Below are 26,286 nucleotides of genomic sequence, written 5' to 3'. Positions count from 1 at the left end.
GACACATGCTTGGGCCAACCAGTGAATAAATGGCTCCTCACCTCCTCACAAGCCGTGAAACTGTCCTAAACAAAAGACTATTGGCACTCAGGTCAGAAAAGAAAGTTCCATGGGTCATTTCTTCATCAGAGTCTGAATCCTCTTTGTTGGCTTCACTTTAGGACTCAACTGTCAGACCTTTTCAACTGAGCAGCAACAGCAGGAAGACGGTTGTACAAGGCCCACCGCTGGGTCCACTATGAGCAAGCATGATGCATAGAGTATTCCTACAGGGTCAAGGGCCCTTCTGGCTAAAAGTAAAGCTTTCTTTTGTTTAAGCGCAGGTGTTGGGATTATTACTTTTGCTTTGACCAGTGGGTCTTAGCCTTGGTTCTCAGAATAATCTGGAAGCTTCCACAATAGTACCCATTACTGGGTCCCACTCTTGACTATGTTAGACTCCCTTGAGAGAGTGGGACACTGGTAGTGTTTAAAGGTTCCCAGGTGACTCCACTGTGCAACTCGGTGGAGCACTACTGTTCTCTCAGTAATAATCTATTTTAATATCAAATAATGTTACAGTTAGGAAAATATTTCTTACACCAAATCTAAATCTTCCTCTGTGGCCTCAACATTTAGTCCAATGATCTGTAAAGCATTCTTCAAGCCTGAGTTTAATAGCTGGTTTTTTGTTAGCATTCTTATTGGCAGTGGATGGAAGTGGATCTCTACCCATTAGATGCCAGTGACACCTGCCTAGATATGACAGCCAAAAAATGTCTCCAGTCATTGCCTCATGTCCTTTGGGGAAACAAAATCACCCTTGTTGAAAACCACTGATGTGCTCCTATCATATTCAATCTTCCAGAGAGATATTAGGGCTGGTGCTGCAATATAGGAGGATATTATTTACTTTATTTGTGTTGTTTACTCAATAGGCCATTTGTAGAAGTACGATGCTTAACTTACTATATTCCGTTTTGCTTCAGAAAAGATCTGAGGTAGATCGCCTCTAAAACAGAACTTTTATAAATTGAACTTAATGAAATTAAAACTGGGTAACTAACTAAAGGAAATATTTAATTGGCAATTAAGTAAACTGGTAGCAGTTGCATAATGAGTAATTTAGGCAGAGATTAGGAGAGTGTTGGTAAATAAAGGGGGCAAAGTTGTTTCCATTCATTCATAAACATTTGTTGGGTACTGGCTCTGAGCTGGGTGCTGGGACACAGCTACCACCCTTCTGTGCTGGAGTGCTGGGGCCACAGCCTCTAACCTTAGACCTCAGAGTGTTACACTGCAGGCAGACAATGACAAAGCAGAAGATACTCTAGTAAGGCTTCCCAAAGGCTCAGCCCAGTGGACAGGTAGAGATGATTTCCCAGAGAACAATGCTTTCACTGAGTCTTAAAAAATAAACAACTGGCCAGGTGCAGTGGTTCACGCCTGTAATCTCAGCACTTTGGAAGACCGAGGCGGGTGGATCACGAGGTTGAGAGTTCAAGACCAGCCTGGCCATGATGGTGAAACCCCATCTCTACTAATAATTACAAAAATTAGCCAGGCATGGTGGCAGGCGCCTGTAATCCCAGCTACTTGGGAGGCGCCTATAATCCCAGCTACTTTTAGAGGAAAATTGCTTGAACCCGGGTGGTGGAGGTTGCGGTGAGCCAAGATCGCGCCACTGCATTCCAGCCTGGGTGACAGAGTGAGACTCTATCTCAAACAAACAAACAAAAGAGCAAGTCTCAGTGGGATGAAGAAGGGGTGGGAGGAACATTCCAGGTAGAGGGGTGCCATGGGCAAGGGTGAAGTTCACAGAGTACATGAGTCCCTTGGGGAACTGAAAGTGGCTTACTACATATGGGTCATATTGGAGGATCTGGTTGTGGATGAAATTGAATAGATATGTAGAATCCAGACCATGAACAGCCTCCTGGCCAGAGCTTGGGCTTATCCTGAAGGCATCTGGGAGCAACTGAAGGATCTGCACCATGCAAATGATATACTCAGATCTGCAGTGTAGAGAAGTCACTGCTGCAGTGCTGAGGGGTGGCCCATAGATGGGTCAGGCCTGGAGGAGGCAGATCAGGTAAGGTAAGTGCAAAGTTGGGGTCGGGGGAAGACTAGCAGGCAAGGAGAAAAGGGTGGCAGAGTGTGGACTGGTTAAATGTCAGTGAGACTTATGGCATGTGGGAGAGGAAGAAGTCACAAATTCCCGAGCCTGGATTCCCAAGATTGAGAGCATGTGGAAGGAGTAACATAGCTAGGAATGCAGAGAGAGGCTGAATGACTGTGTGTCCCAAAGCAATGAAGGAACAGAATGATGGAAATGGGGGCCTGGGTATGGAAGGATAGAAGACTGTACAGGGCTGGAGGGCTTGTGATATTTTAACAAGATCTAGGGTATAAGTGCAGGAATGGATGGCTCGTGGTGAATGGAACTGAAGGTCAAAAAGATTGCGGTGGTTAAGGAAACTATGAGTCATTCATGTCGACCTTGATCATCTGGAGAATTGTAGTCTTGGGCATTGTTAAAGAAAAATAAAAATGGGGCTGGGCAAGGTGGCTCATGCCTGTAATCCCAGCACTTTGGGAGGCTGAGGCGGAGGGAATGCTTTAGGTCAGGAGTTTGAGACTAGCCTGGCCAGCATGGTAAAACCCCATCTCTACTAAAAATACAAAAATTAGCCAGGCGTGGTGGTGGGCATCTGTAATCCCAGCTACTCAGGAGGCTGAGGGAGGAGAATCGTTTGAACCCAGGAGGCGGAGGTTGCAGTGAGCCAAGATTAGGCCACTGCATTCCAGCCTGGGGGACAGAGCAAGACTCCATCTCAATAATAGTAATAATAATCAAGAAAAATAAAAATAGAGGCCACAGTCTAGATACACCCCAAGGCCAACTGCCCATTACCGTGTAACCCAAACTTGTCATCTTAATTTCCCTGAAAGGTTCTTTCTAATTACAAACACAAAATGTAAGCTTTAACATCCTTCTCCACATGATTCAGCGAAATTAAACCAGCCAGCTATAGACAAATCGTCTTAAACAGCTCTGTTTTGCTTGAAAAGAAAAATTATAATGTGTAACAGCCAATCATGGAAAAAATCAAATACTTCCTCCTTTATGCTTTATAAACTGTGTTGTAACTGCTTAGTGGAGCTTCTTACCACTTGGTTTGAAGTCTCCCAGATTGTAATCTGTACTTTTTGTGTGACAATAAACTTAGCAATTTTTCCTAACTTGATCTGCTTTTATTGTTGATATTACAAAGGGAAGATTGTGCCATGGGTAGAAAGAGTTTCACTGGCCGTGGCAGAGTAAATAGTGGGGACCCATTATTGCCTCAATGTAGCTAAGATGATAAGAATATGGACGTGAGGGTGATGCTATAATCAAAAAGGAGAAAACTTCGTGGGAAATTTCAGACGTGAGTTAGAAAGTATTTTCACTTAGTATTTTCATTGAGGGAGAGGTATGAGAAAAGATGACTCCAGTCTGTGAGAACAGAGGTAGAATGATTCATTTATGCACACCCATAAATTCATGAAATTCAGGAAAGGTTAAGGATGGAAAACCGATAAGGAAAGTTAATTTGATTTGGGTTGTGTGAAGTTTGAAGGGGTAGAAGATATTCAAGAGTAAGGCAGGAATACCAATCAGAAGTGGAGATTAGATACCTCATGATGTGGAGGAAGGGTAGTCTTAATTGTGTGATATAAGTCATGACATCGGTTAGACTGGCATCTAGCTTTGTCTCTCCTCTCTTGCAGCCAGATATAAACAGGGGAAATGAAACACAGGTTTCATTCACAAGAGGCTGCCTGGTACCATTCAGCCAACACCATTATTTATTACTAATGGGAATTAAATGGACTGAGCTTGGTGCTTTCTGTGTAAAAGTTCTCCCTGGAGGAGAAAGAACAGGAAAGAGGCAAATGGAGCATGTGAACTACAGCTACTTTTCCTTAGAATCTTGCAATGTATGTGACTTTCAATTCAGGTGGCACTAGTCATTAGTTTTAAAAACGACATTCAAAAATAGTGCTGCCTAAAGTCAAGGACAATGATAGACAGCTCCATTAGTAGAGCAGGAATTGAATCAGGAGCATTCTTCCCCCATCTCACGAGCAACATAACAGCATTTTAGATTAAGAAGTGGTGCCCTTGGAGTCTGGTCATGGGAGAAGACCTGCCCCTCCCAGTAGTGTGTGGTTTGACTCTATCCTAGGAAGGAAGTGCCAGAGACCATACTGACCATACTGCTGAGACGTAAGCCTAACTGCAGGGAATCTGCATATATATACACATACACACACACACACACACGCATATAAATATATGGAAAGTTTATATTTCTTCTCAAAATATTTGCATAAGAGCAAATAAGCTGGATTTTCTTTTTTTTTTTTTTTGAGATGGAGTCTCGCTCTGTTGACCAGGCTGGAGTGCAGTGGCCGGATCTCAGCTCACTGCAAGCTCCGCCTCCCGGGTTTATGCCATTCTCCTGCCTCAGTCTCCCGAGTAGCTGGGACTACAGGCGCCCGCCACCTCGCCCGGCTAGTTTTTTGTATTTTTTAGTAGAGACGGGGTTTCACCGTGTTAGCCAGGATGGTCTTGATCTCCTGACCTTGTGATCCGCCTGTCTTGGCCTCCCAAAGTGCTGGGATTACAGGCTTGAGCCACTGCGCCCAGCCAATAAGCTGGATTTTCATCAAGCCTTCACCATCTCTCTCCATATGAGAATCCTCAGCCACAAAATAGAATAATATTATTTTATTTATAGGTACTGCTATGGCAAATTAGGCCAATATTTAGTTGTAATTTGGAAGAATGGGAAGTAAGGTCTCTGTATGTGTGTGTTTAAATAGGTAATATGCATATAATTGTATATTATATATAAAAAGTATATATTAGATATTTGCATATTATATATCTGTACATACTTGTATATATACATATATACATACACATATTACGCATATATGCATTCTGTCTATATCTGTATCCATATCTATATTTATATCCATATGTATATCTCCAATCTTTTACTTCTGGAGATGATTCACTTAAACACCTATAAAGAAAGCATAGGATTGGATGAACAGACTGGAAACTAAGAACAAAATCTGCTGTGTGATCATAAGTAATGTTAACTGATCTTCTTGTGCCTACTTTAGAGTACCCAGAACATGGTAGGAAGAAAAGAGCTATTATTCTAACTTTGCCTTCTGCACGTGTCATCATCCATGATGCTCCTCATCTGCATATCTTGGTCAACCTTGATCAACCCTTGGTCAACCTTCAGGAGCCCATATCCAATCAGTCAGTGAGTCTAAATTTTCTTCCTCACTCCAGAGTCCATTCTTTTCTCTTTACTTCCACTCTCACTGGTCTAGGTGTGGGTCTTGTCATTCCTTGCCCTGTAATAACTTCTTAACTGGTCTCCCTGTCTTCAGCTTCTCTCTTACAATTGCCAGTAAAGTTATATCTCTGAAACACAGAAAAGCTTTGTACACAGAAACCACACGTGACGTGAGCTGAGCACAATGATAAATGAGGAAATGAATGAATGGCAACTTCCTGTGGTAACTGGATAATGATACTGCAAAATGGAATACAATCCAAGATTGTGGGTCAGCTTAAATATACTCCTTTATGCATGCTAGATGGCACACTCAAAGCCCAACTCATACTAGTTATTGTTCTGGCAAAAAATCTAAGGATTATATTATAGTGATGGACTTCTCTGAAGAGGAGGCAAAGTGACTCTTCATCTGGTGTGGGGTGTGGCCACCTACACAGGTTGGCACTGAAGGATAATAAATGTGGTAGAGAGAATTCTGAAATGGTCCTCAAGATTCCTGCTCCCTGTGTATACACCCTGTATAATCCCCTTCCATTGGGTGCAGGTGGGGCCTGTGAATGTGTTGGATGCCAAGCCATGATTAGATTACTAAGCAACTGGCCTTGAATTAATCAGTCAAAGGGGAGATTATTTGGGTGGGCCTGAGCTAATTAGATCAACCCTTAAAAACAAAAAGAGTGGGCCCTGTCTGAAGTCAGAGGGACAAATGTGAGAAGGATTCAATGCAAGGGACATTCTCCATCACTGGCTTTGATGATGGAGAGGGTCAGAGCAAGGATTGCTCTGGCCAATAACTAGCAAGGATCTCAATTATGCCAACAACCTGAATGATCTTGGTAACAATGTTTTCACCAGACAAACCCCTAGATGAGAACACAAGTGGACCAACACCTTGATTTCAGCCTCTGAGATCCTGAGCAGAGAACTCAGGTTGTGCCCAGACTTCCGACCTATAGAATTGTGAGATAATAAATGGCTGCTCTTGTAAGTTACTAAATTTGTGGCAATTTATTATGTACTGATAGAAACCTAATGCGATAGTCTAAATTAGGGCAAGTAACAGCAGAACAGAGATATATTTTGAACGAATATGAAGTTATTTGTTGACAGTTAATGTTTAAATCTGTATATGATGTAGATCTCTGAAACCGGTTTCTATGTGATGTTGACAATTCTAAGAAAAAGAACTCTGAAGTACTAGGTTAAAAGGGTGAAGAGATTTCTTTACTGTTAGGTGTCTCAAAGCCTTTAATTCTACAAATGTGCATTGTGAATTTGCAAGATAGTAGGCAGTGCTACTATTTATATATATAAATTAATATTTATGTATAAATAAATATAGAAATAAAATTTCTACATAAATTTTAATTATATAGCATTTTTAGTTATATATTTACATAGAATATATATATTCTAGAAAATAAAAAATTTTAAATTAATTCAAGAGGAAGTAGAAAACCTGAATAAATAACAAATAATTGAATTGATAATCAAACATCGTGTAACCAGAACACCTTATAAGTACATTTTACCAAAACGTATTGGATCAGATAATCCCTGTCTTATATAAGCCAACCAAGACAATTTTTAAAAAGGGACAGCTACCCAAATCATTTTCTAAGGATAAGACATCTTTGATATAAACTGAACAAGCATAAGAAAAGAAATGAAAGGCATTTTATTCACATAGATAATTACAAAAATCCTAAATAAAATTAGCTGCAAATCAAAAACAGTATTTGTATGAAAAATACTAAAATATGTCTTCCAGGCCAAGTGCTATCCATATGATCCCTCCTCTGAAATCAAGAGACCCTTTCTCCTTGGTCATTTCTAATGTTATTCAGGAGGGTGTGCAAGACTTTTGACATTCACCTTATATACTAACTTAATTTCATCTTACTTTTTACTAAAACATTTCCCTGGTTTCCTGTTTCTCACCTATATTTAAATACATTTTATCTTGCTGTATTATATGTATTTTTTATGTTTTCAGTACTAGAAGGGATGCAAATATTTGGAAGTGTATCTATATATAAACATGGATGTAAAAGGATGTTCTGTGACCTCAGATTTGGCACTTTTGTGCTCATAGGAAAACTCAGGTCATTAAGTGCCCCATGATTGGTCAATCATTGGGGCCAGATACCCTCCTCATCCCATCAGACAGCTTGTTAGTAAGAAAATTTTGACTCCGTCTCTCCTCATCCCAGTCCCAACAATGCAGCCATAATCCTTGCAGAAAAAAGTTGAGGGGGATCTCTAAATCTCTTTCCATGACTCTGTTTTCTCTCAAAGGTGCTGGAGTAGAAAAAAGGGACAAAATAATATATGTCCTCTTTCTCCTCTGCGATGGCTTAAATATCCCTACCAAAACTCATGTTGAAATTTAACTGCCATTATAACAATATTAGAGGTGGGGACTTTGAGACGTGATTAGGTCATGAAGGCTCTGCCCTCAAAAATTAATTAATGCCATTATTGAAAGCATTAATTATCAATGGGTTCCTGATAAAAAGAATGACTTTGGCCTGGTTCTCCTTTCTCCTATCTCTTGCTTCTGCTTCTGTCTTTCTACTATGTTCTCACTAGATGCCAGTGCCATGCTACTGGACTTCCCAGCTTCCAGAACTGTGAGCTGAATAAACTTCTTTTATTTATAAATTACCCAGTCTGTAGTATTCCATTACAGCAACAGAAAATGAACCAAGACAATTTCCAAGACCCTCAAACCACAATTCTGACCTGTACTGGATGGCACAGGAGGCTGGGGCAAGAAACGAGAGATGTAAGCTGAATATAAAATTAGACTTGATTGGATTACTTACAAATACAAGCGACCAGAAGGTTATGGAAATGTGCCCAAGACATTATTAAGATACCCTACTGAACTGAGACTGCTCAATAAAGCATCTATCTATCTATCTATCCACATGTGTACATCTGCATATATGTACACGTGTGTGTGTGTGTGTGTATGTGAGTGAGTGTCTTGGTAAATATATAAAATATCCCCTTCTATTCAAATGTCCTCAATTATATTAACTGGGCTTGAAAGCTTTTTGCAACTCTATTGTATGGCTTTATGGCTTTGCCATTCCACTGTTCCACATTACCGGCAGGATGCATAATATCTCCTTTTGATTACGCTGTATAATCACTGGACTTGTGCTGTATTAATTCTGCTTGTATGTTTCTCTCAAAAACACGCTAAGTTATACCCATGCCCATTAATTCCTCCCTAATATATAATGTTCTCTTAGTCAAGGATGGATGCATTAATAATTTAAATGTTTGTCATAAGCTTTTACAAGATACATAATACCTTCTCTGCTCCCATTCTGGGCTTAAAATTAAAAAAAAAATCCCAGAAAATGTGAGATAAGCTAATTAATCATGGTATTAGTATAGTGATAATTACATAATACATGAAATCAATAACATAACCACAGTAATTCAGTTGTTACAAAATTGCAATTTAAAGTAATTTATAATATGACAAGAACTCTATTGATTTTTCCTGATATTTTTAACTTTGAAAAGACTGTTGTTTTTATTTTATTTATTTTTTTATTTATTTTTGAGACAAGGTCTTGCTCTGCTACCCAGGCTGGAGTGCAGTGGTGTGATCATGGCTCACTGCAGCCTTGACATCCCAGGCTCAAGCCATTTTCCCACCTCAGCTTCCCAAGTAGCTGGAACTACAGGCACACACCATCATGCTTAGCTAATTTTAAATTTTTTGTGTGTGGAGATGGGGTTCTGCTATGTTGCCTAGGCTGGTCTTGATCTTCTGGACTCAAGCAATCCTACCACCTTGGTTTCCCAAAGTGTTGGGATTAGAGGCATGAGCCACTGCACCTGGCTTGTTCATATTTTTTTAGTAACTTTTTTTCCGGGCTAATAACCCATTGCCCTGAAAAATGCTGAGAAAGCTACACAGAGCGAAGCCTATCATGACTTGAGATTTGTCACCGGAGCATAGTTATTTTCTTCCAGCAAGACAAGCCTGATGGAGACAAAGATGGGGACCTACTAAGAGAGTCCCCAAAAGGATGGATTCACAGTCAGAGATGAGCCTGGCTGAAGTGGAATTTCTGCTGTGGCCATTTTATGTAGATATGCCAAAGACAACTGCCTACCATCTCTGAAATTTCTTTGGTTCTCTCCCACCTGCCTGCTCCATCATTCCTGATTCTTGTATTTCCTCATTTCTAGATACTCCCTTGGCTCTGTCTGTACCTGTTTTCATGTTCTTCTGAAGCCTTCATGCTTAGAAATCTACTTAGATCTGCTCTCCTCAGACTCTAGCCCCACCTTTGATTTTTGGTACCAGTCTTACAGGATGTCACTTTTAGTGTTAGTCTTCAGCTTAACAAATTTCAATCAATGAACAAGGCACCCAGTTCCAGCTCCACTCTGTAGTGTTTGCTAATTTTCGTGGTATAAACACTCCCACGATGGCTGATTTCACTAAATGTGGAGTTGGGAAGAGATGTGCACGGTTGGCTCCTGTCAGCTCACATGAGGTGGTTCCAGCTCACCACCACCACCATGGATGGATGTGCCAAGCTAACCCTTGCCCAGCTCACTCTATTCCTCCATAAGACATTGGCAATGGTTTTCAAGTTTTACTGCTGCTCTCAAAAACTCTATCTTATGTCCTCAGAAGTTGAAAAATGATGCTAACAGACAAGTACAAGGAACACTTTGGCAAGTGAATATCACTGTGTCTTTGGGTCCCAGGTTCAGTGAATGAGCCTCAGGCATCACCGTAGAACAAGAGGCTTCCAGTCTCCCACCCCGAGTAAACAGGGGAGTGTCCCCTGTGTTTTTTTGTTGGTGTTCCATTCATGAGTTCCTTTCATAAAATGGTTCAGCAGCTGCTTTTACTAACAAAAGAACCGATTTTGTACTTAGATGATGGTTGTCTACATCTGGGGACTTAAAAAATCATTTGTGAAACTGCTGTCCTGGGGAAATAATGCCGTCCTTAGGGCTGCTCACACACTCACCACCAGTACCAGCTCTGCGTTTCAGGGAATGATTTTCTTCCATAAATGTGATTTTTGTGCTAATGACACTATGTTTACTTTGCCCAGGTCAAAAGCACACTTTAATGTCTGATTAAATTATCTCATAATCTCTAATCAGTCAGGACTGAAGTGAATGATCTATCTTAAACCAATCAGAGATTGTTTAGAACTCCTTGGGGCTGGCTAATGACAGTAATCATTTAGCAATTGTGACCACGAGTCTTGGCCAGGCACTGCGATTTATCTCCAGGCCATGGGGCTTTTAGCTTAACCTGGCTGCTTGTTCTGCTCCATCAATAAGGTTTTGGCAATTTCCCTTTCTAATAAGTCTCATTCTCATTTACTCATGATGTTGTTGAAATGATTAAATGTAACTCTGGTAAACAAGGTAACGGTATATATAATTCTGGTAAAGCACTCGGCATCAAGAAGTATCCTCAAAAGGCCGGGTGCCGTGGCTCATGCTGGTAATCCCAGCACTTTGGGAGGCTGAGGCAGGCAGATCACCTGAGATCAGGAGTTCAAGACCGGCCTGGCTAACCAACATGGTAAACCCCATCTCTACTAAAAATGCAAAAAAAATTAGCCAGGCATGGTGGTGTGTGTCTGTAATCTTAGCGACTCAGGAGGCTGAGGCAGGAGAATTGCTGGAACCTGGGAGGCAGAGGTTGCAGTGAGCCAAGATCGTACCACTGCATTCCAGCCTGGGTGACAGCGCGAGACTCCTTCTCAAAAACAAAACAAAACAAAACAAAAAAACCCCCAACAAACAAAAAACAATAAAAAACAAGAAGTATACTCTAAAGGTTCAGCTCCAACCCTGACCCCTGGTGTTTATGCCCATATTTGATTCTTCAAGTCTGGCAATGGTTTGGGTAATTGTAGGTATGTTTTGGTTATGCTTAAATTGTTTGGTAATGTTTTGGTTAGGTTGGTGCAGACGTCATTGCAATTTTGGCCATTACTTTTAATGGCAAAGCCGCAGTTACCTTTCCTCCAACCTAATATTTAATGTCTCACAGACAGCATCAGCATTAGAAAACATCCTGAGCTCCCTGTACTGTTTGTGTGATATTCTTCTCACACACCAGAGCCCTAGTTTAAACGTACTGTAGGGAGATAAGCAAAGGGATATTGAGGAGACCAGAAGACAAAAATGAGGGATTGTGGCTAAGTATATTTACCTCCACACTTGTCTGTGTTCATGCCTCAGCCTGATCCAGGTTTCCTCATCTCCCACCTGGCTTCTGTAATTGTCTGCTAACTGATGTCCTTGCTCCCTGCCTCCTATCAGCAGAGTCAGAGAGTCTGTGTTCCACACCTCGCCAGCAGCCAGCATTGTTGATCTTCTTCAGTTTGGCCATACCATTGCACACTGGTGAGTGTGCAGTGGTATCACACTGTAATTTTAATTTTTATTCCTGGATGTCAAAAGAAGTTAAGCAGCTTTTCAGAGGTTTAGTGGCATTTGGACATCCCTGCTTTGTGCGTTGCCCGTTGAAGTCTTTGGTCCATTTTTCTGTTGGTGTCTGTCCTTTTCCTTTTTGATTTCTAGGGGGTAGTGTTTGTAGTCTAAATATTAGTTCTTTGTCACCTAGACTTAGCTCAACATCTTTACCCACTCTGTGGCTTTCTCTTAATGTAAACTTTTGATGAACAGTGGCTCTTAATTTTATTGTCATTAAATTAATTAATCTTTTATTTTATGATTAATGCTTTCTATATTCCATTTAAGTTTTTTTTTTGCTTCCACAAGGTCGTGAAAGTATTCTCACTTGTTTTCTTATGAATTAGAAGCTTTATTGTAGTAATTTCATATCTAGATGTACAATTGATTTGGAATAGGCTGCATATGTTGTGAGACTGCATTCGAGGTTTATTTCTTTTCTATATGGACAGCAAATTGACCCAACATCAAATTTTGAACAGGCTGTCCTTTCCGTAATGCACAGCAGCAGCACTGCTGCCATAAAACGATGATGATATGTGGTGCATCTACTTCTGGATTCTAATCGACTTAATTAGCTATTTGTCTGTTCTGTGCCAATGCCACATTATTTAATTCTTGAGCTTCATATTTTGTGTGGACATCTGGCAGTATAAAATTCCTGCCTTTTTTTCTTTTTCAAGACTCTTACCTCTACTTGGCATTTTGTATTTCTATATAAATGTTAGAATTAACTTGTCAAGTTACATTAATGTATCTCCCAGGATTTTGATTAGGATATCACTGAAACCACAGATCAATTTGGGGAAGAAGTGACACCTAAAGAATATTGACTTTTCTAAGCCTTGAACAATATCTCCTTTTATCTAGGCTGTTTTAAATTTCTCTCAGCAATGTGGTAGTGCATGGTGTAACCATCTTCCTCCTCTGTGGTTAGATTTATTCCTTAGTTTTTGATGCTATTGTAAATAATATCTTTTAACAATTTTTATTTTCTGTTTGCATGTAGAAATATGATTTATTGTACATATTTACCTTTTATTTATTCAATGACTTGGCTAAATTCACTAATTTGGGTAGTTTGGGTAGTGTTTTATACTGTATATTAACACAATAATGTTATCTGAGAACACAGACAGTTTGTGTCCTCCTTTCCAGTGCTGACATACTTTTTTTATTTTTTTACCTTGTTGCACTGGCTAGAATCTCTAGCACAATACTAAATAGAAGTGGCTAAAGTGTGCATCCTTGTCTTATTCTTGGTTCTAAGGAAATATATTTTAATATTTTACCAGTAAGTATAGTGTTTGCTGTGGATTTTATTGTTGTTGTTATTATTAATATATTAAGTCCTCTATTGGATTGAAAATGTAACAAGTAAAGTAGAGGTTCCTCTTCAATGACTTTTCTCCCCTTCTAATTAGGAATAAATAGTCACTTCTCTTAGAAGCAAAATTTATTCAAAGACCTGTGCTAACATTCTTAAATATCTGCTAGCCATAATAAAGAAATCAATGTACTTGATGTTCTTAGCTCCCACAATTTAGCCTAAATATTTGCCCTGGCACGTTTATACGGGTCCAAGCAAGCATTAGGTCATAGCCTGTTCCTCTTCCTTATTTGAAGGTGTTTTCACCTTTCTCAGCATTCCACAAGTTACTTCCTCCTTCCTTTGTTCTCCTCTGCCTTTGCCTCTTTTTAAAAGTTCTAAGTTGCTAGCCAATCAGGACAAATGCAGAATGTGAGGTCCTGTTCCAGCCAATGGAAACTGGACACAGCAGTAGGGTGGACATGTCAGGTTATAAATGACCTTGTGTCCTTTGCTCCGCGTACTCTCATGGCAAAACTGCTGGTGAGTGTACCCTTTCTGCACAAAGTAAAAACGGCTTTGCTGAGGAAATTAAATTTTTATTCAAGTGCTATTTCTTTACGGCATCGGGAAACAAGCATTTCTAACAAAAAAGTTACCTTCTATTCCTAGTTTTGTAGGACTTGTTGAAAATCATAAATGAATATTAAATTTTATCAAAGACTTTTTATGGATCTACAGAGATAAACATGATTTTTCTCCTTTATGTTGTCAATGTGGCGGCTTACATTAATTTATTCTTTTTTTTTTTTTTTTTTTTTTTTTGAGACGGAGTCTCGCTCTGTCACCCAGGCTGGAGTGCTGTGGCCGGATCTCAGCTCACTGCAAGCTCCGCCTCCCGGGTTCACGCCATTCTCCTGCCTCAGCCTCCCGAGTAGCTGGGACTACAGGCGCTGCCACCTTGCCCGGCTAGTTTTTTGTAGTTTTTAGTAGAGACGGGGTTTCACCATGTTAGCCAGGATGGTCTCGATCTCCTGACCTCGTGATCCGCCTATCTCGGCCTCCCAAAGTGCTGGGATTACAGGGTTGAGCCACCGCGCCCGGCCATTAATTTATTCTTAACTTAAATTATTTTACTAATACACTTACAAAGAATAGCACAGAAGACAACAATTAAAACCTACATTGGTTTATAGGATAACTTACAAAGTACAGTGAAGAGATGGAATCTACTGGATGATAAAAATGTTACAAAACACATTTGTAGTTTGTTTTAAAAAATCCAAATCTTGGTAATGCCCAGAAAAATATAAAATAATTGTTTCTAATTGCTACACAGTTAATTGCTGAAACTTGTTCACTGCAACAAGAGATGGGTATGGAATGAATTCTTCACATTGGGGTCTTGGCCCTGAATGCAGCCACAGTTGCTGCAATAGTGGTACAGAGCAGCTAAAACTCCTATAAAAATCTCACCATCTTTTTGGCTGGATGAACCAGGCAAAGAAGCCTGGGGCAACCAGCACCACGAGAGAGTAAAGGAGGAACTCCGGAAAGAAGAGAGCCAAAGGAGAGCCCCCAACGATGTATGGAAACTCAGCCCAAGTTTATGGCTGATCCCAGAATCATACATGCACAGGGCAAATGAAATCAGTTTGCAGTTAGGGCGTAAAGAACTGAACTGAGATCTGAGGTGCCTCCCACCACATGGATGACAGTAGGAGCCGCGCCAAATCAATTGCCTGCTGTAACAAAAACATCAATACCCCTTGAAGGAAAATCCAGAGTCTCTTCAGTATAACATTAACAATGCTCGAGACATCATCCAGAATGACTTAATTTATTAAAAAAATCACAAAATATGACTCATTTTCAATATTCCCCAGATGTTTAAATTATTAGGAAAATACTTTAAAGCAGCTATTATAACTATATCCAGTGTGGTAAAGGAAAATATTAACTTATGAATATACATAGGTAAGAAATATCAGCAAAATAAAACACATAAAATAAAACCAAATGGCAATCTTAAAATAAAAAAATTCTGATATCTGAAAATATTCATTGCATAGAAGCAATAGTAGAATGGACTTTACAGAGAAAACATACAGTAAAATTGAAGATAGATCAATAGAAATTATCCATTTACAAGGAGAGAGACAACAGCCTCAGGCACCTGTGGGACTCTGAAGATCTAGCATATGGGTCATTTGGAGGTCAAGAAAAAGGGGAGAGAATTAAACAGAAAAATACTTGAAAAAATAAATAACAGTCAAACTTCCTTGATTTGGTGAAAACATAAACTTACAGATTCAAGAAGTTCAGTGAACCAACAATAGAATAAATCAGAGGAAAACTGTTATGAGTTGAATTGTGTCCCTCAACAGGTATGCGGAAGTCTAAGACCCTGGTGCTTTTGAATGCAAACTTATTTGGAAATAGGTCTTTATAGATGTAATCAAGTTAAGATGAAGCCATTAGGGTGGGCCCTAATCCCGTATGACTGATGTCCCTCTAAGAAGAAGAACATCTGGACACAGAGACACACAGGGAGAGCACCACATGAAGATGGAGGCAGAGATGGAGTCTGCAAGCCAAGAATGCCAAGAATTGCCTACATCGCTGGAGCTGGGAGAGAGGCATGGAACAGCTTTAGAGCCTTCAGAAGGAACCAACTCTTCATTTTGGACTTCCGGCCACCAGAACTATGAAACAATATATGCTTGTAGTTTTAAGCCACCCAATTTGTGGGACTTTGTTATGACAGCTCTAAGAAACTAATACAAAAACCATGCGTGGAAATGCCAAAATCCAACTTGAAAACCAAAGACAAAGAGAAAACCCTGAATCTGCCAGAGAAAACTGACACCTGACAGATAGGAAAGCAACAATGATTTAAATTATTATAGATTTATTATTGGAAGTGATAGAGACCATAACACAGTAGAACTGCATTTTAAACCTTTTTTTTGAGATGGGGTCTTGCTATGTTGCTCTGGCTGGCCTTGAACTCCTGGGCTCAAGTAATCCTCCCACCACAGACTCCTGAGTAGCTGGGATTGTAGGTGTGTGCCATCTCACTGGGTGGAACCATATTTTTTCAAGTGTTGAGGGGAAACATACCAGTTAACCCAGAATTCTATATCCAGTGAAAATATCTGCAGAGAAAATATCTGTAGGACATTAAATAAAGACATTCAAATAAACAATAAGAGGATTAGTCTCACCAGACCCACTCTAGAAAAGCCAGGGGAAGGAGCTCACGATGAAGGGAAATGATATCAGAGGAAAACCCAGGTCTTCAGAAATAAATGAAGAGGCCAGGTGCAATGGCTCATGCCTATAATCTCAGCACTTGGTAAATCGAGGCGGGTGGATCACCTTAGGTCAGGAGTTTGAGACAAGGAGTCCAACGTGCTGAAACCCCATCTCTACTAAAAACACAAAAATTAACTGGGTGTGGTGGTGGGTGCCCGTAATTCCAGCTGCTTGGGAGGCTGAGGCAGGATAATCACTTGAACCCAGGAGGCGGAGGTTGCAGTGAGCCGAGATTGCGCCATTGCGCTCCAGCCTGGGCGACAAGAGTGAAACTCTATCTCAAAAAACAAAACAAAACAAAATTAAAAGAAATAAATGAAAAGCATTAGAAATAGGAAATGTATGAGGAGGCATTAAGGACTATATTTTTTTCCTAATTCCTTTAAAATACACATTCACTTAAAGCAAAAAATGTTAATATCATCATGTAGGGTATATAATGTACATACAATGTGATACATATAATAACTACAACAAGAAAGACCATGAGTGTGGATAAATGCAGGTAATATTGTTGAAGAGTTACTGCATTTTATGTAAAGTGGTACAATATTAACTCAATGTAGATCATGAAAATACAGGAAGGTATTTTATAGTCCCTAAAGCAACTACGAAGGAAGTAACGCAAAGCTGTATACCTAAAAATCCAGTAGACAAATTGAAATGAAATTCTAAAATATATCCAAATAATCCAAAAACAAGTCAGGAAGGGGAAATAGGAAAACAATCCAGAGGACAAACAGAAAACAAATAATAAAATAGTAGGCCTAAATACAATTATATGAATAAATATGTTAAATGGTAACGTGCCATTCATTCCTATCAAAAGGCAGAGGTTATTGTAATAAACAAAATTAAGTCCCAAGAATATGCTGTTCATAGGCAATGCACTTTATAAGTAAAAACACAAACATTTTGAAAGTAAATGTAAGGAAATAGGTATACCATTCAAACACTAAACATAAGGGAGGCTGGAGTGGCTATATTAGTGTGATAAAACAGACTTCAAGACAAGGAGCATTACCAAAAATAAAGAAAAATATTTCATAATTATAAACACGATGCACAGACATAACTATGCAAGTACCTGATACAAGAGCTTCAAAATACATGCAACAAAAGTTGACAGAATTAGAGAAACAGACAATTCCATGAACATAGTAGAGGATTAAACATGTTTCTTGTGGCAACTGATAGAACAGCTAGACATAGAAAGCAATAAAGACACAGAGAATCTCTACAACTCAACCACCTTGACTCAACTGATATTTATAGGACTTGATATGCCACAATAGGAGAATATACATTCTTTTCAAGTTCATATGGTAAGTCTACCAAAATGCATCATATGCTGGACTGTAAAACATGGCTTGATAAATTTAAATAGACTGCATTCATATAGAGTATGTTCTCTAACCACAATAAAATAAAATTAAAAGTCAGTAACAGAATAGATTTAGGAAAATCCCCAGGTTTGGAAATTAAACAACTTATTTCAAAATAATCCATGGGTCAAAGAAGGAATATGAAGAAATATTTTTGATGGAATGACAATAAAAGTATAAAATATATACAAATTTATAAAATGCAGTTAAGAGATTAGAAGAAAATTTATTGCTTAAATAAGTATATTAGAGAATAAATGTAAGTCTAAAATCAAGACCTAGAATTTTACCCTAAGGAGCTAAAAAAAAAAAAAAAAAAAAAAAAAGAAGGCAATAAAGGAGATAAATAAATAAAAATAAGGGCATATATAAAAATAAATAGAAAACAGTTAAACATAGAGAAATGATGTCAAGAGCTAGTTCTTTGACAAAATTAACAAATTTAATAAACCAATATTTAGATTGGTTAACAAAAAGAGAGAGCAATTCACCAATATATAAATGAAAGAGGTATTGTACTTAATAAGCCTACAAACATTAAAGGACAATAAAACAATTATTTTGAGCAACTTCATGCCAAACAACACGAAAAAATGGCAACATTTCTTGAAAGACAAATGCTTTCTTTTAGAAGAAATAGGTAATCTAAATGACTCTTTTTATTTAAAAAACTAAATTCATAATTTAAAGTATTCTCACAGAGAAACTCCAGCCTAAGATGTTTTCACTGGTAAATTATATCAAACATCTAAGGAAGAAATAATAATTATACACAGACATTTCCAGAAAATATAAGAGGAGGAAAACTTCCTGTTGTGGACTGAAACCTGTTATGGACTGAATGTGTGTGTGTGTTTCTCCTTCTACCACCAACCCCCAAGTTTATATGTGAAACTCTAACACCCAAAGTGATGGTATTAAGAGGCGGGGCCTTTGGAGGTCATTACATTTAGATGAGGTCATGAGGATAGAATCCTCATGATGGGATTAGTGCCCTTATAAGAGGAGTCAAGAGCTCACTCACTTGCACCCGTGTGCTCTCTTTCCTTTTCTCTCTTTCTAACGTGTGGATGCAGCAAGAAGGCAGCCATCTGCATCCCCAAAGAGGCCCTCACCAGAACCCAACCATGTCAGCACCCTGGGCTCGGACTTCCCAGCTTCGGAACTTTGAGAAATACCTATCTGTTGTTTAAGCCACCCAGTTTATGGTGTTTTGTTATAGCAGCCCAGGTTGACAAAGACATTTCCCAAATTATTTTAAAGGCCAGCTGATACCAAAACCAATACCAATACCACTGATACCAAGACAGACTAATACAAGAAAACTGAAGACCAATGTTCTTCATGAATGTGCATGCAAAAATCCTTGGCAAAACATTAGTAAACCAAATCCAACAATGTATGAAAAGAATGATATATCTTGACCAAGTAGGAAATCAATGGCTTCTATTCCTGATTCTTTATATCTATTCCACACATGGCAGTAGGGAGGTTTTCATAAAATGTTAATCAGACCATGATGCTTCCCTATTAAAAACACTCCAATGGCTTCTTATCACTCTTACAGTAATATCCCAACTCTCCTCTGTGGCTTACAAGGCACTGGCCCTGCCTCTCTCCAGCTTCCTCTTATGCCCCACCCCTCACAAACTCACTGTACTCCAGCCCCAACGACCTTCCTGCCATGCTCGTTACACTCGGGCCCTCACACTAGCTGCATCCTCTGTCTGGAACATGGATCTAAGCAGGTTCTTGCATGTCTGGCTTCTCAGGTCATGTCACGGCGACTCAGAAAGGCCTCCCTGGAGCACTGCTAACAAAAGGAGCCCCTTAGTCATGCATATCCTGTAATTGTGTGAGATTTCCTTCACACTACTTACTGTCCACCGAACTTATATTGTTAACTTATTTGTGTGTTTTGTTTTGTCTTCTCACATTGGAATATAAGCTCTGTGAGCAAACACTAGGCCTTTTCTGTCTAATCTTCTAATCTTGTGATCAGACTGATGCTGCTGACTGTGCATGCATGGGGATTAATCTACCCAGCTTTGGAAGGCAAAGGAAGAGAGAAGGCACTGGAGGCTAACAAACACCATGGCTTCAGGCTGGAATTTGGTATTTGCTCCATCCACTTGATATTGCTGAGAATCTGCTTTTAGGAGTTCTTTGTTTTATTCGGATGTCTAAATATACTCTCTACGTGAGCACCCAAGACCCCAGTTGCTGCTGTTTGTGTTTAACTTCTCTGTGTAACTATCATCTTAAAAGTGTTCATTGTATCCATCCAGGAAAGAAAACGAACTTGAAAATCAAGAAGAGTGTTCCTGGGTGCAAAGAGTTTCTAGCTACAGTCATAATAAAGAGAAGGAGATTGATCAATCAACATGGAACTCTCTTATTTATTCATATTCACTTTCATTGCATTTCATATGTATTTATGTCTCTTAATTTTTCCCTCCTTATCTTAATAGAAACTTTAATTTTTCTAAGGTTTAACTTTTTTGTCTGTTTTTTGAGCCAGAATTTCACTATGTTGCTCAGGCTGGCCTCAAACTCCTGGCCTTAAGCAATCCTCCCACCTCAGCCTCCCAAGTAGCTGTGACTAACATGTCTTAATTAGCAAAAAAATACGTTTCAAGTTTGAATTTACATAAATTTGAAAAGAATTGCATAAGACTTCAATGCAACATTAACCACAGAAATAAATGTAGCATTTAAACTACATATTAAAGGATATTCTTGCACTTAAGTGCAGGCAACTTCAATGATTTCTCATTGAATATCCTTTATATATTAGTCAGTAAACACAGAAAGCAGGGCAGTTTGGTTCTTACCCTCTTGCATAGAAATCGGAAGACTTGCATGAATCCTGTGGGAACAGGGTATCATCATTTTACTCACCAGGGTGCAATATGGGACCTCAAAGCTAACATTAGCTTTCATTTGCAAGGAATAAGGGAACCAAGCTAAATGAGAGTGACTAGAATAAGCCCAGCCCAGTTGCCATCACTTGTCCATGCACACCACAAGCTCTAACCACATGATATTTCCAAACAGTATGCTAAGTGTCTGTGGGATGCCTTGGTACCTTTGCACATGCTGTTCCTTCTGCCTGGAAGGACCCTTCTACCCTGAAAAGCATTTTGTCCCCTGTGAAGACCAAGTCCAGTAGCACATCCCCTGTGAAGTCTTCTCTCAGGCCACATTTTTCTTTGTATTCTGTAGTGTTTTGTTCATACTTTGATTAGAACATTTATTGTGTTGTATTTGTACTGTCTCCTTCTACTAATCTGAGAGGTCATTTTTTTTCCTTTTTTTTTTTTTTTTTTGAGATGAAGTCTTGCTCTTGTACCCCAGGCTGGAGTGCGATGGCACGATCTCGACTCACTGCAACCTCCGCCTCCTGGGTTCAAGCGACTCTCCTTCCTTGGCCCCCCGAGTAGCTTGGATTACAGGCGCCTGCCATCATGCCCAGCTAATTTTTGTATTTTTAATAGAGACTGGGTTTCACCATGTTGGCCAGGCTGGTCTAGAACTCCTGACCTCAGGTGATCCACCCGCCTCAGCTTCCCAAAGTGCTGGGATTACAGGCGTGAGCCACCACGCCTGGCCATCTGAGAGGTCTTATCAGTCAATCAGCTATGTGTCCTTTCAGTGACTTCTATATTTACTACAGAGTAGACATTTAATAGACATTTCTTAAATGAAAGGAGAGGTTGTGATCGGTTTGAATGTCTGGTAATAAACTGTTGATACCCTTCCAGAATTTACTCACAACTGCCTAAGAATAAAACTGTTCAGTCTCAGGCTCTAGAGGCAGACTACCTGGTTCAAATACTGGTTTTGCCATTTACCAGCTGTGTGGCCTTGGGAAATTTACTTAACTTCTCTGTGCCTTAGTTTCCTCCCCTTTAAACAAAGATTATAATAGTGTATACCTCATAGGGGTGTTGTGAGGATTAAGTGAATTGATTACATAAAATCTTTAGAACACTGCTTGGCATAGTAGGCCCTTTATAAATCCCATGTAACCTACTGTTAGTAGGTTCCAGGAACTGGAAATACCCAGATGAATTAGATATGATTTCCTTTTCTTCATCGTCTTGTGGAAAAGACAGAGGTGGATATAAAAGGAACCTGGCAACACCATGGTAGAGTCTGTACAAGGAAGTGCTTTGTTCCTAAGGCCTGGGGTGGGGGAGTCCCATACCACCCCATATGGGAAGTGGTAGTTTAGCTGAGATTTGATGGATGAGTGGTAGTTGCTGGGTGGATTAGGTGGGGATGTGCATTTTAGACAAATATAAGTAAAGATAAAACATATGAAAGACAGGCTGGGGGCGGTGGCTCACGCCTGTAATCCCAGCACTTTGGGAGGTCGAGGCGGGTGGATCACCTGAGGTCGGGAGTTCAAGACCAGACTGGCCAACATGGAGAAACCCCATCTCTACTAAAAATACATTAGCCGGGTGTGGTGGTGCATGCCTGTAATCCTAGCTACTCGGGAGGCTGAGGCAGAAGAATCGCTTGAACCCAGGAGGGGGAGGTTGCAGTGAGCCAAGATCAGGCCAATGCACTCCAGCCTGGGTGACAGAGTAAGACTCTGCTAAAAAAAAAAAATAATAATAATAATAAAAAATATATATATACACACACACACACACACACACACGACAACATGAAAGCATGTGGAGCATCTGGGGAGTGGCCTTGGCATAGATCTGAGGTGAAAGGTAGTGGGGAGTGAAGCTGGAGGATGTCACATGTACTATTAGCTAGTTTATTCAATACCTGTGTTCAACCATCTTCTTCCCTGCCTTCCTCTACCAGAATCAGGGAGGTGAAATGCTAAGTGTTTCCATCCAGGCGAGGCCACATGTGAGGTGACAGGGTATTAGCTGAGAAGGGCTTTTCTCCCAGGAAGAAAATGCAAAGTCCTGCAAGGAGAACGCTTTTTTGGCCTGTTGCTTTCTTCCTGCCTGGAATTTGGACTTGAGGCTTTAACAGAGGAGGATGAGGCCATCTGCTAAGGATGGTGCAGCGGGCAGGCCCGAGGAGCTGGGAGCCCTGGGGGCTCACTCAACAGCGGCACTGCCTGGATCACCTCCCTCTGGACGTCTTGTTTGCGAGAAATATCAGAGCCAGTCAGATTTCCCTTTGCTTGGAGCCAAATACATACTTAACTGACATAATGGTAAGCAATGCCCGATCAAAGAAGGCCTTGAATGCTCTGCAGAGGAGCTATGACATTGACATTTGGACCCTGGGAACTGTTGTACAATTTAGGGGCTGAATGGACAGTTTTGCAGCAACACAAACCGTGGTTCAAATCTCCATTCAGCCAGTTACACACTGTTTAACTTGAGACATCAGTTATCCTCAGCCTGAGCCTTATCAGGGGGACATGAGATGAGGGATATTTTAGATGAATAACTCTAACTGCACCAAGTGGGATGGAGGGGAGGCAGCCCAAAGCAGAGGGCTGGGGAGGATTTGCCAGTATTCTGCCAGAATAAAATCAGTCTTAACCAAAGCTTCAGAAATCATTTCAGAACTTAAAGTGTATTCTAGTTGATGTTTTTAGCCAAAAAACATTCTGATGGTGCTGGATTTTCTAAACATTCTCTGACACTTAAAACACCTTTATGACTAAATGTCTTAGAATAGGTTCCACTAAAGTCCTTCAGAAGAGAGAAGCCTTCCCCCTCATACAAAATAAATTCCTGGGGTATCTTTTATTATCCCTAGGAATGCAGGGAAGAGTTCAGAAATAATTGATGAGCATAGCCAGGACTGAATAAACAAATTAAGATTCATTATTCCCTTCAAGCGGTGCTATCAGTGTTTTAGAATCTGTTGATAACCAGCGCTAGGAGGAAGTTTCAGTACAAGTCTATTTCCCTCATGTCTACTTCAAAGCTCTAACGAAGCTCTTCTGGGAAACCTGGGAGAGGGTTAATGAAGCCCAGGAAGGGAGTGGTATGATTTAATAGATAATAAAAAATATTTGCTCTCACAGGTCTCATTATGTTTTCTTGTCAAGGATGCTTGAAAGCCCTAAGTCAGAGATGATCTACTCTGAAAAATAAAGGAAGATATCCTCTCCAAAGCAAGTTCCTTCAGTGGGAGCATGTTTCCATCAATAATAGGCTGAGGAGGGTAATCTAAGGCTCAGGTGGAGGATAACTGATCTCTCAAATTTATAAAACCATTAACTGGCCAAGCTGGGATTAGAATCCAGGTTTCTATGACTGTAAAACTGTACTTTTAACCTACATTATACTCCATCCACTCTCATGACCTAGGTCTCCCCGCCCCTCAACTACATGGTTTGGGGGTTATAGCTTCAAACTCAGGTCTGGCAGGGAGGCAGCCAAATGGGTGGTGATGACTTTCTTTTTTCTTTCTTTTTCAGAGACAGGGTCTCGCTCTGTCACCCAGCTTGGAGTGCAGTGGCATGATCCCAGCTCACTACAACCTCTGCCTGTCAGGCTCAAGAAATCCTCCCACATCAGCCTCTCCAGTAGCTGGGACCACAGGCACACACCGCCATGCTCAGCTAATTTTTTTGTTTTGTTTTGTTTTGGTAGAGACAGAGTTTTGCCATGTTGCCCAGGCTAGTCTTGAACTTCTGGAGTCAAGTGATTCACCTGCCCTAGCCTTCCTAAGTGCTGGTATTATAAGTGCAGGCTACCTTGCCTGGCCAAATAAATGGTGACGACTTTCTGCGTGTCCTTTAGGAGAGAACTTTGAGGACCCTCCAAACCCCTGGCAAAGGTGACACTTTTAGGAGTCAAGAAGGGCCTTTGTAGACAACACAGACTATTCAATACTCTAGCAAGCTGCCCAGCCCCGTGCAAACCATGAAGATGGGATAAACCATTAGGCTTCACTATCTATTTAAATCAAACAATATTTAACCCAACCAGGGATATTCTAGGGCTTCCTGATTCACCAATCCGAGGAACCTGATAGTTTTACAATCTCTGGAACTGGTCTAGAAGGCTACATGTGAGATTTGACACCCTTGCTCAAGGATCACGTGTATGGGAAGAGCTGTGGAGAAACTGGAAGGCTCTGATCACAACTCTTCTCTTCCTTCTCCCACACGAAGGGCAGAGGGAAAGGCTGTCCTTCTCATGGCATGGGTTCTGAATCAGAAGAGGCCACTGCATGCAGTGCAATGAAAAGTGTGTTAGTTCTGTCTGGAGGGACTTGATCAAGATCCCTGAATTGCAACCGCAGAAGAACATGGCTCCCTTCTAAGACTATGACAGCCACAGATTGAGCAGCAGAGCCCAGGGCTCCATGAAAGGAGGGAAGGAGGAGGGCTGGTTCACAGTCAGCCCTTTCACTTTGTTACTTGGGCTTCTTTTCAGGGCCCACAGCACTCACCTCGGCCTGCCAGATGGGGTTCACGGTGTTGCCTATGATCTTGGATCTCCTCTCCTGTCCATGGTGAGGGAGGGCGGGGAAGATGCTGTGCTTCCCAGGCTGAATGGAAATCTTCAGATAAGGGTCTGGGTTGAAAAACATCCCTTTCTTCAACCCCATGGCTTGGAAATCTATAAAATAAAGGATACTTTAATTTAAATATGTTTTAGGGAGGTTAACAACTGGCACTTGGTAACTACACCTTTCATGAGAGGACCGTTGGCCCTTATGAACTAGATCTCTAGTGTTACTCAGGCAGGTAAATGGGCTGGGGTGAAGGAGTGAGGGTCACCCCAGGAAACGTGGGTAGCACAGAGAGACAAAGTTCAATTTTGGAAATTTGATGGGTCTGGGTATAAAATTCCTCTGCAAGGTGAAGACATTAAAAAAATAAGGGTTGTAGTCTCACGATATATGTGGGCCTCACTGAGTAAGGTAAGAGAATTGGCAGAAATAAAGAGAGAGAAGAGGATGAAAAGAGCACAGAGCGTGGACAATGGAGGAAAGAACAAACAAGACCTGGCCTCCATGGGGCTGAGTGCAGTCAACGAGGAGAGTTCTGAGAAACCCTGCTGCCAGGGAGGGCAGGGCTTTGAAAACCGAGCTGTTCTGTTTAATTGAAGATATCTGACCATGTACAATTTCATGCTGCACAAGGAGAGACAGAAAGAGTGTGTGTGCACAAGATCATTTATGGCAATGGTTTATAGTTGGATAATTTGAAATCACATTATATTTACTAGAAACATATTTATGATGTCAAGGAATATAATTTTTTTTTTTTTTTGAGATGGAGTCACCCAGGCTGAAGTGTAGTGGTGGGATCTTGACTCACTGCAAACTCTGCCTCCCAGGTTCAAACATTTCCTCCTGCCTCAGCCTCTTGAGTAGCTGGGATTACAAGTGCCTACCACCATGCCTGGTGAATTTTTGTATTTTTGGTAGAGACGCGTTTTCACCATGTTGGCCAGGCTGGTCTTGAACTCCTGACCTCAGGTGATCCACCCGC

At 40.4% G+C, this 26,286-nt stretch overlaps 1 protein-coding gene across 2 annotated transcripts in view; it reads right to left on the bottom strand.

The window, feature by feature from the left end:
- The window catches only part of HECW1 (HECT, C2 and WW domain containing E3 ubiquitin protein ligase 1), a 461,143-nt gene that overhangs the window by 134,315 nt on the left and 300,542 nt on the right, over positions 1 to 26,286 (bottom strand). For both annotated transcript variants that reach the window (XM_010381577.2, XM_010381578.2), the window contains one exon: positions 25,239 to 25,408. In XM_010381577.2, the coding sequence (XP_010379879.1) occupies positions 25,239 to 25,408 (170 nt within the window). The remainder of the gene's footprint in view (positions 1 to 25,238; positions 25,409 to 26,286) is intronic.

Source organism: Rhinopithecus roxellana, chromosome 6 (assembly GCF_007565055.1).
Source record: "Rhinopithecus roxellana isolate Shanxi Qingling chromosome 6, ASM756505v1, whole genome shotgun sequence".
NCBI classification, from domain to species: domain Eukaryota; kingdom Metazoa; phylum Chordata; class Mammalia; order Primates; family Cercopithecidae; genus Rhinopithecus; species Rhinopithecus roxellana.
The sequence above is the reverse complement of the archived record's forward strand: the minus strand, read 5'-3'. Positions and strand labels throughout refer to the sequence as shown.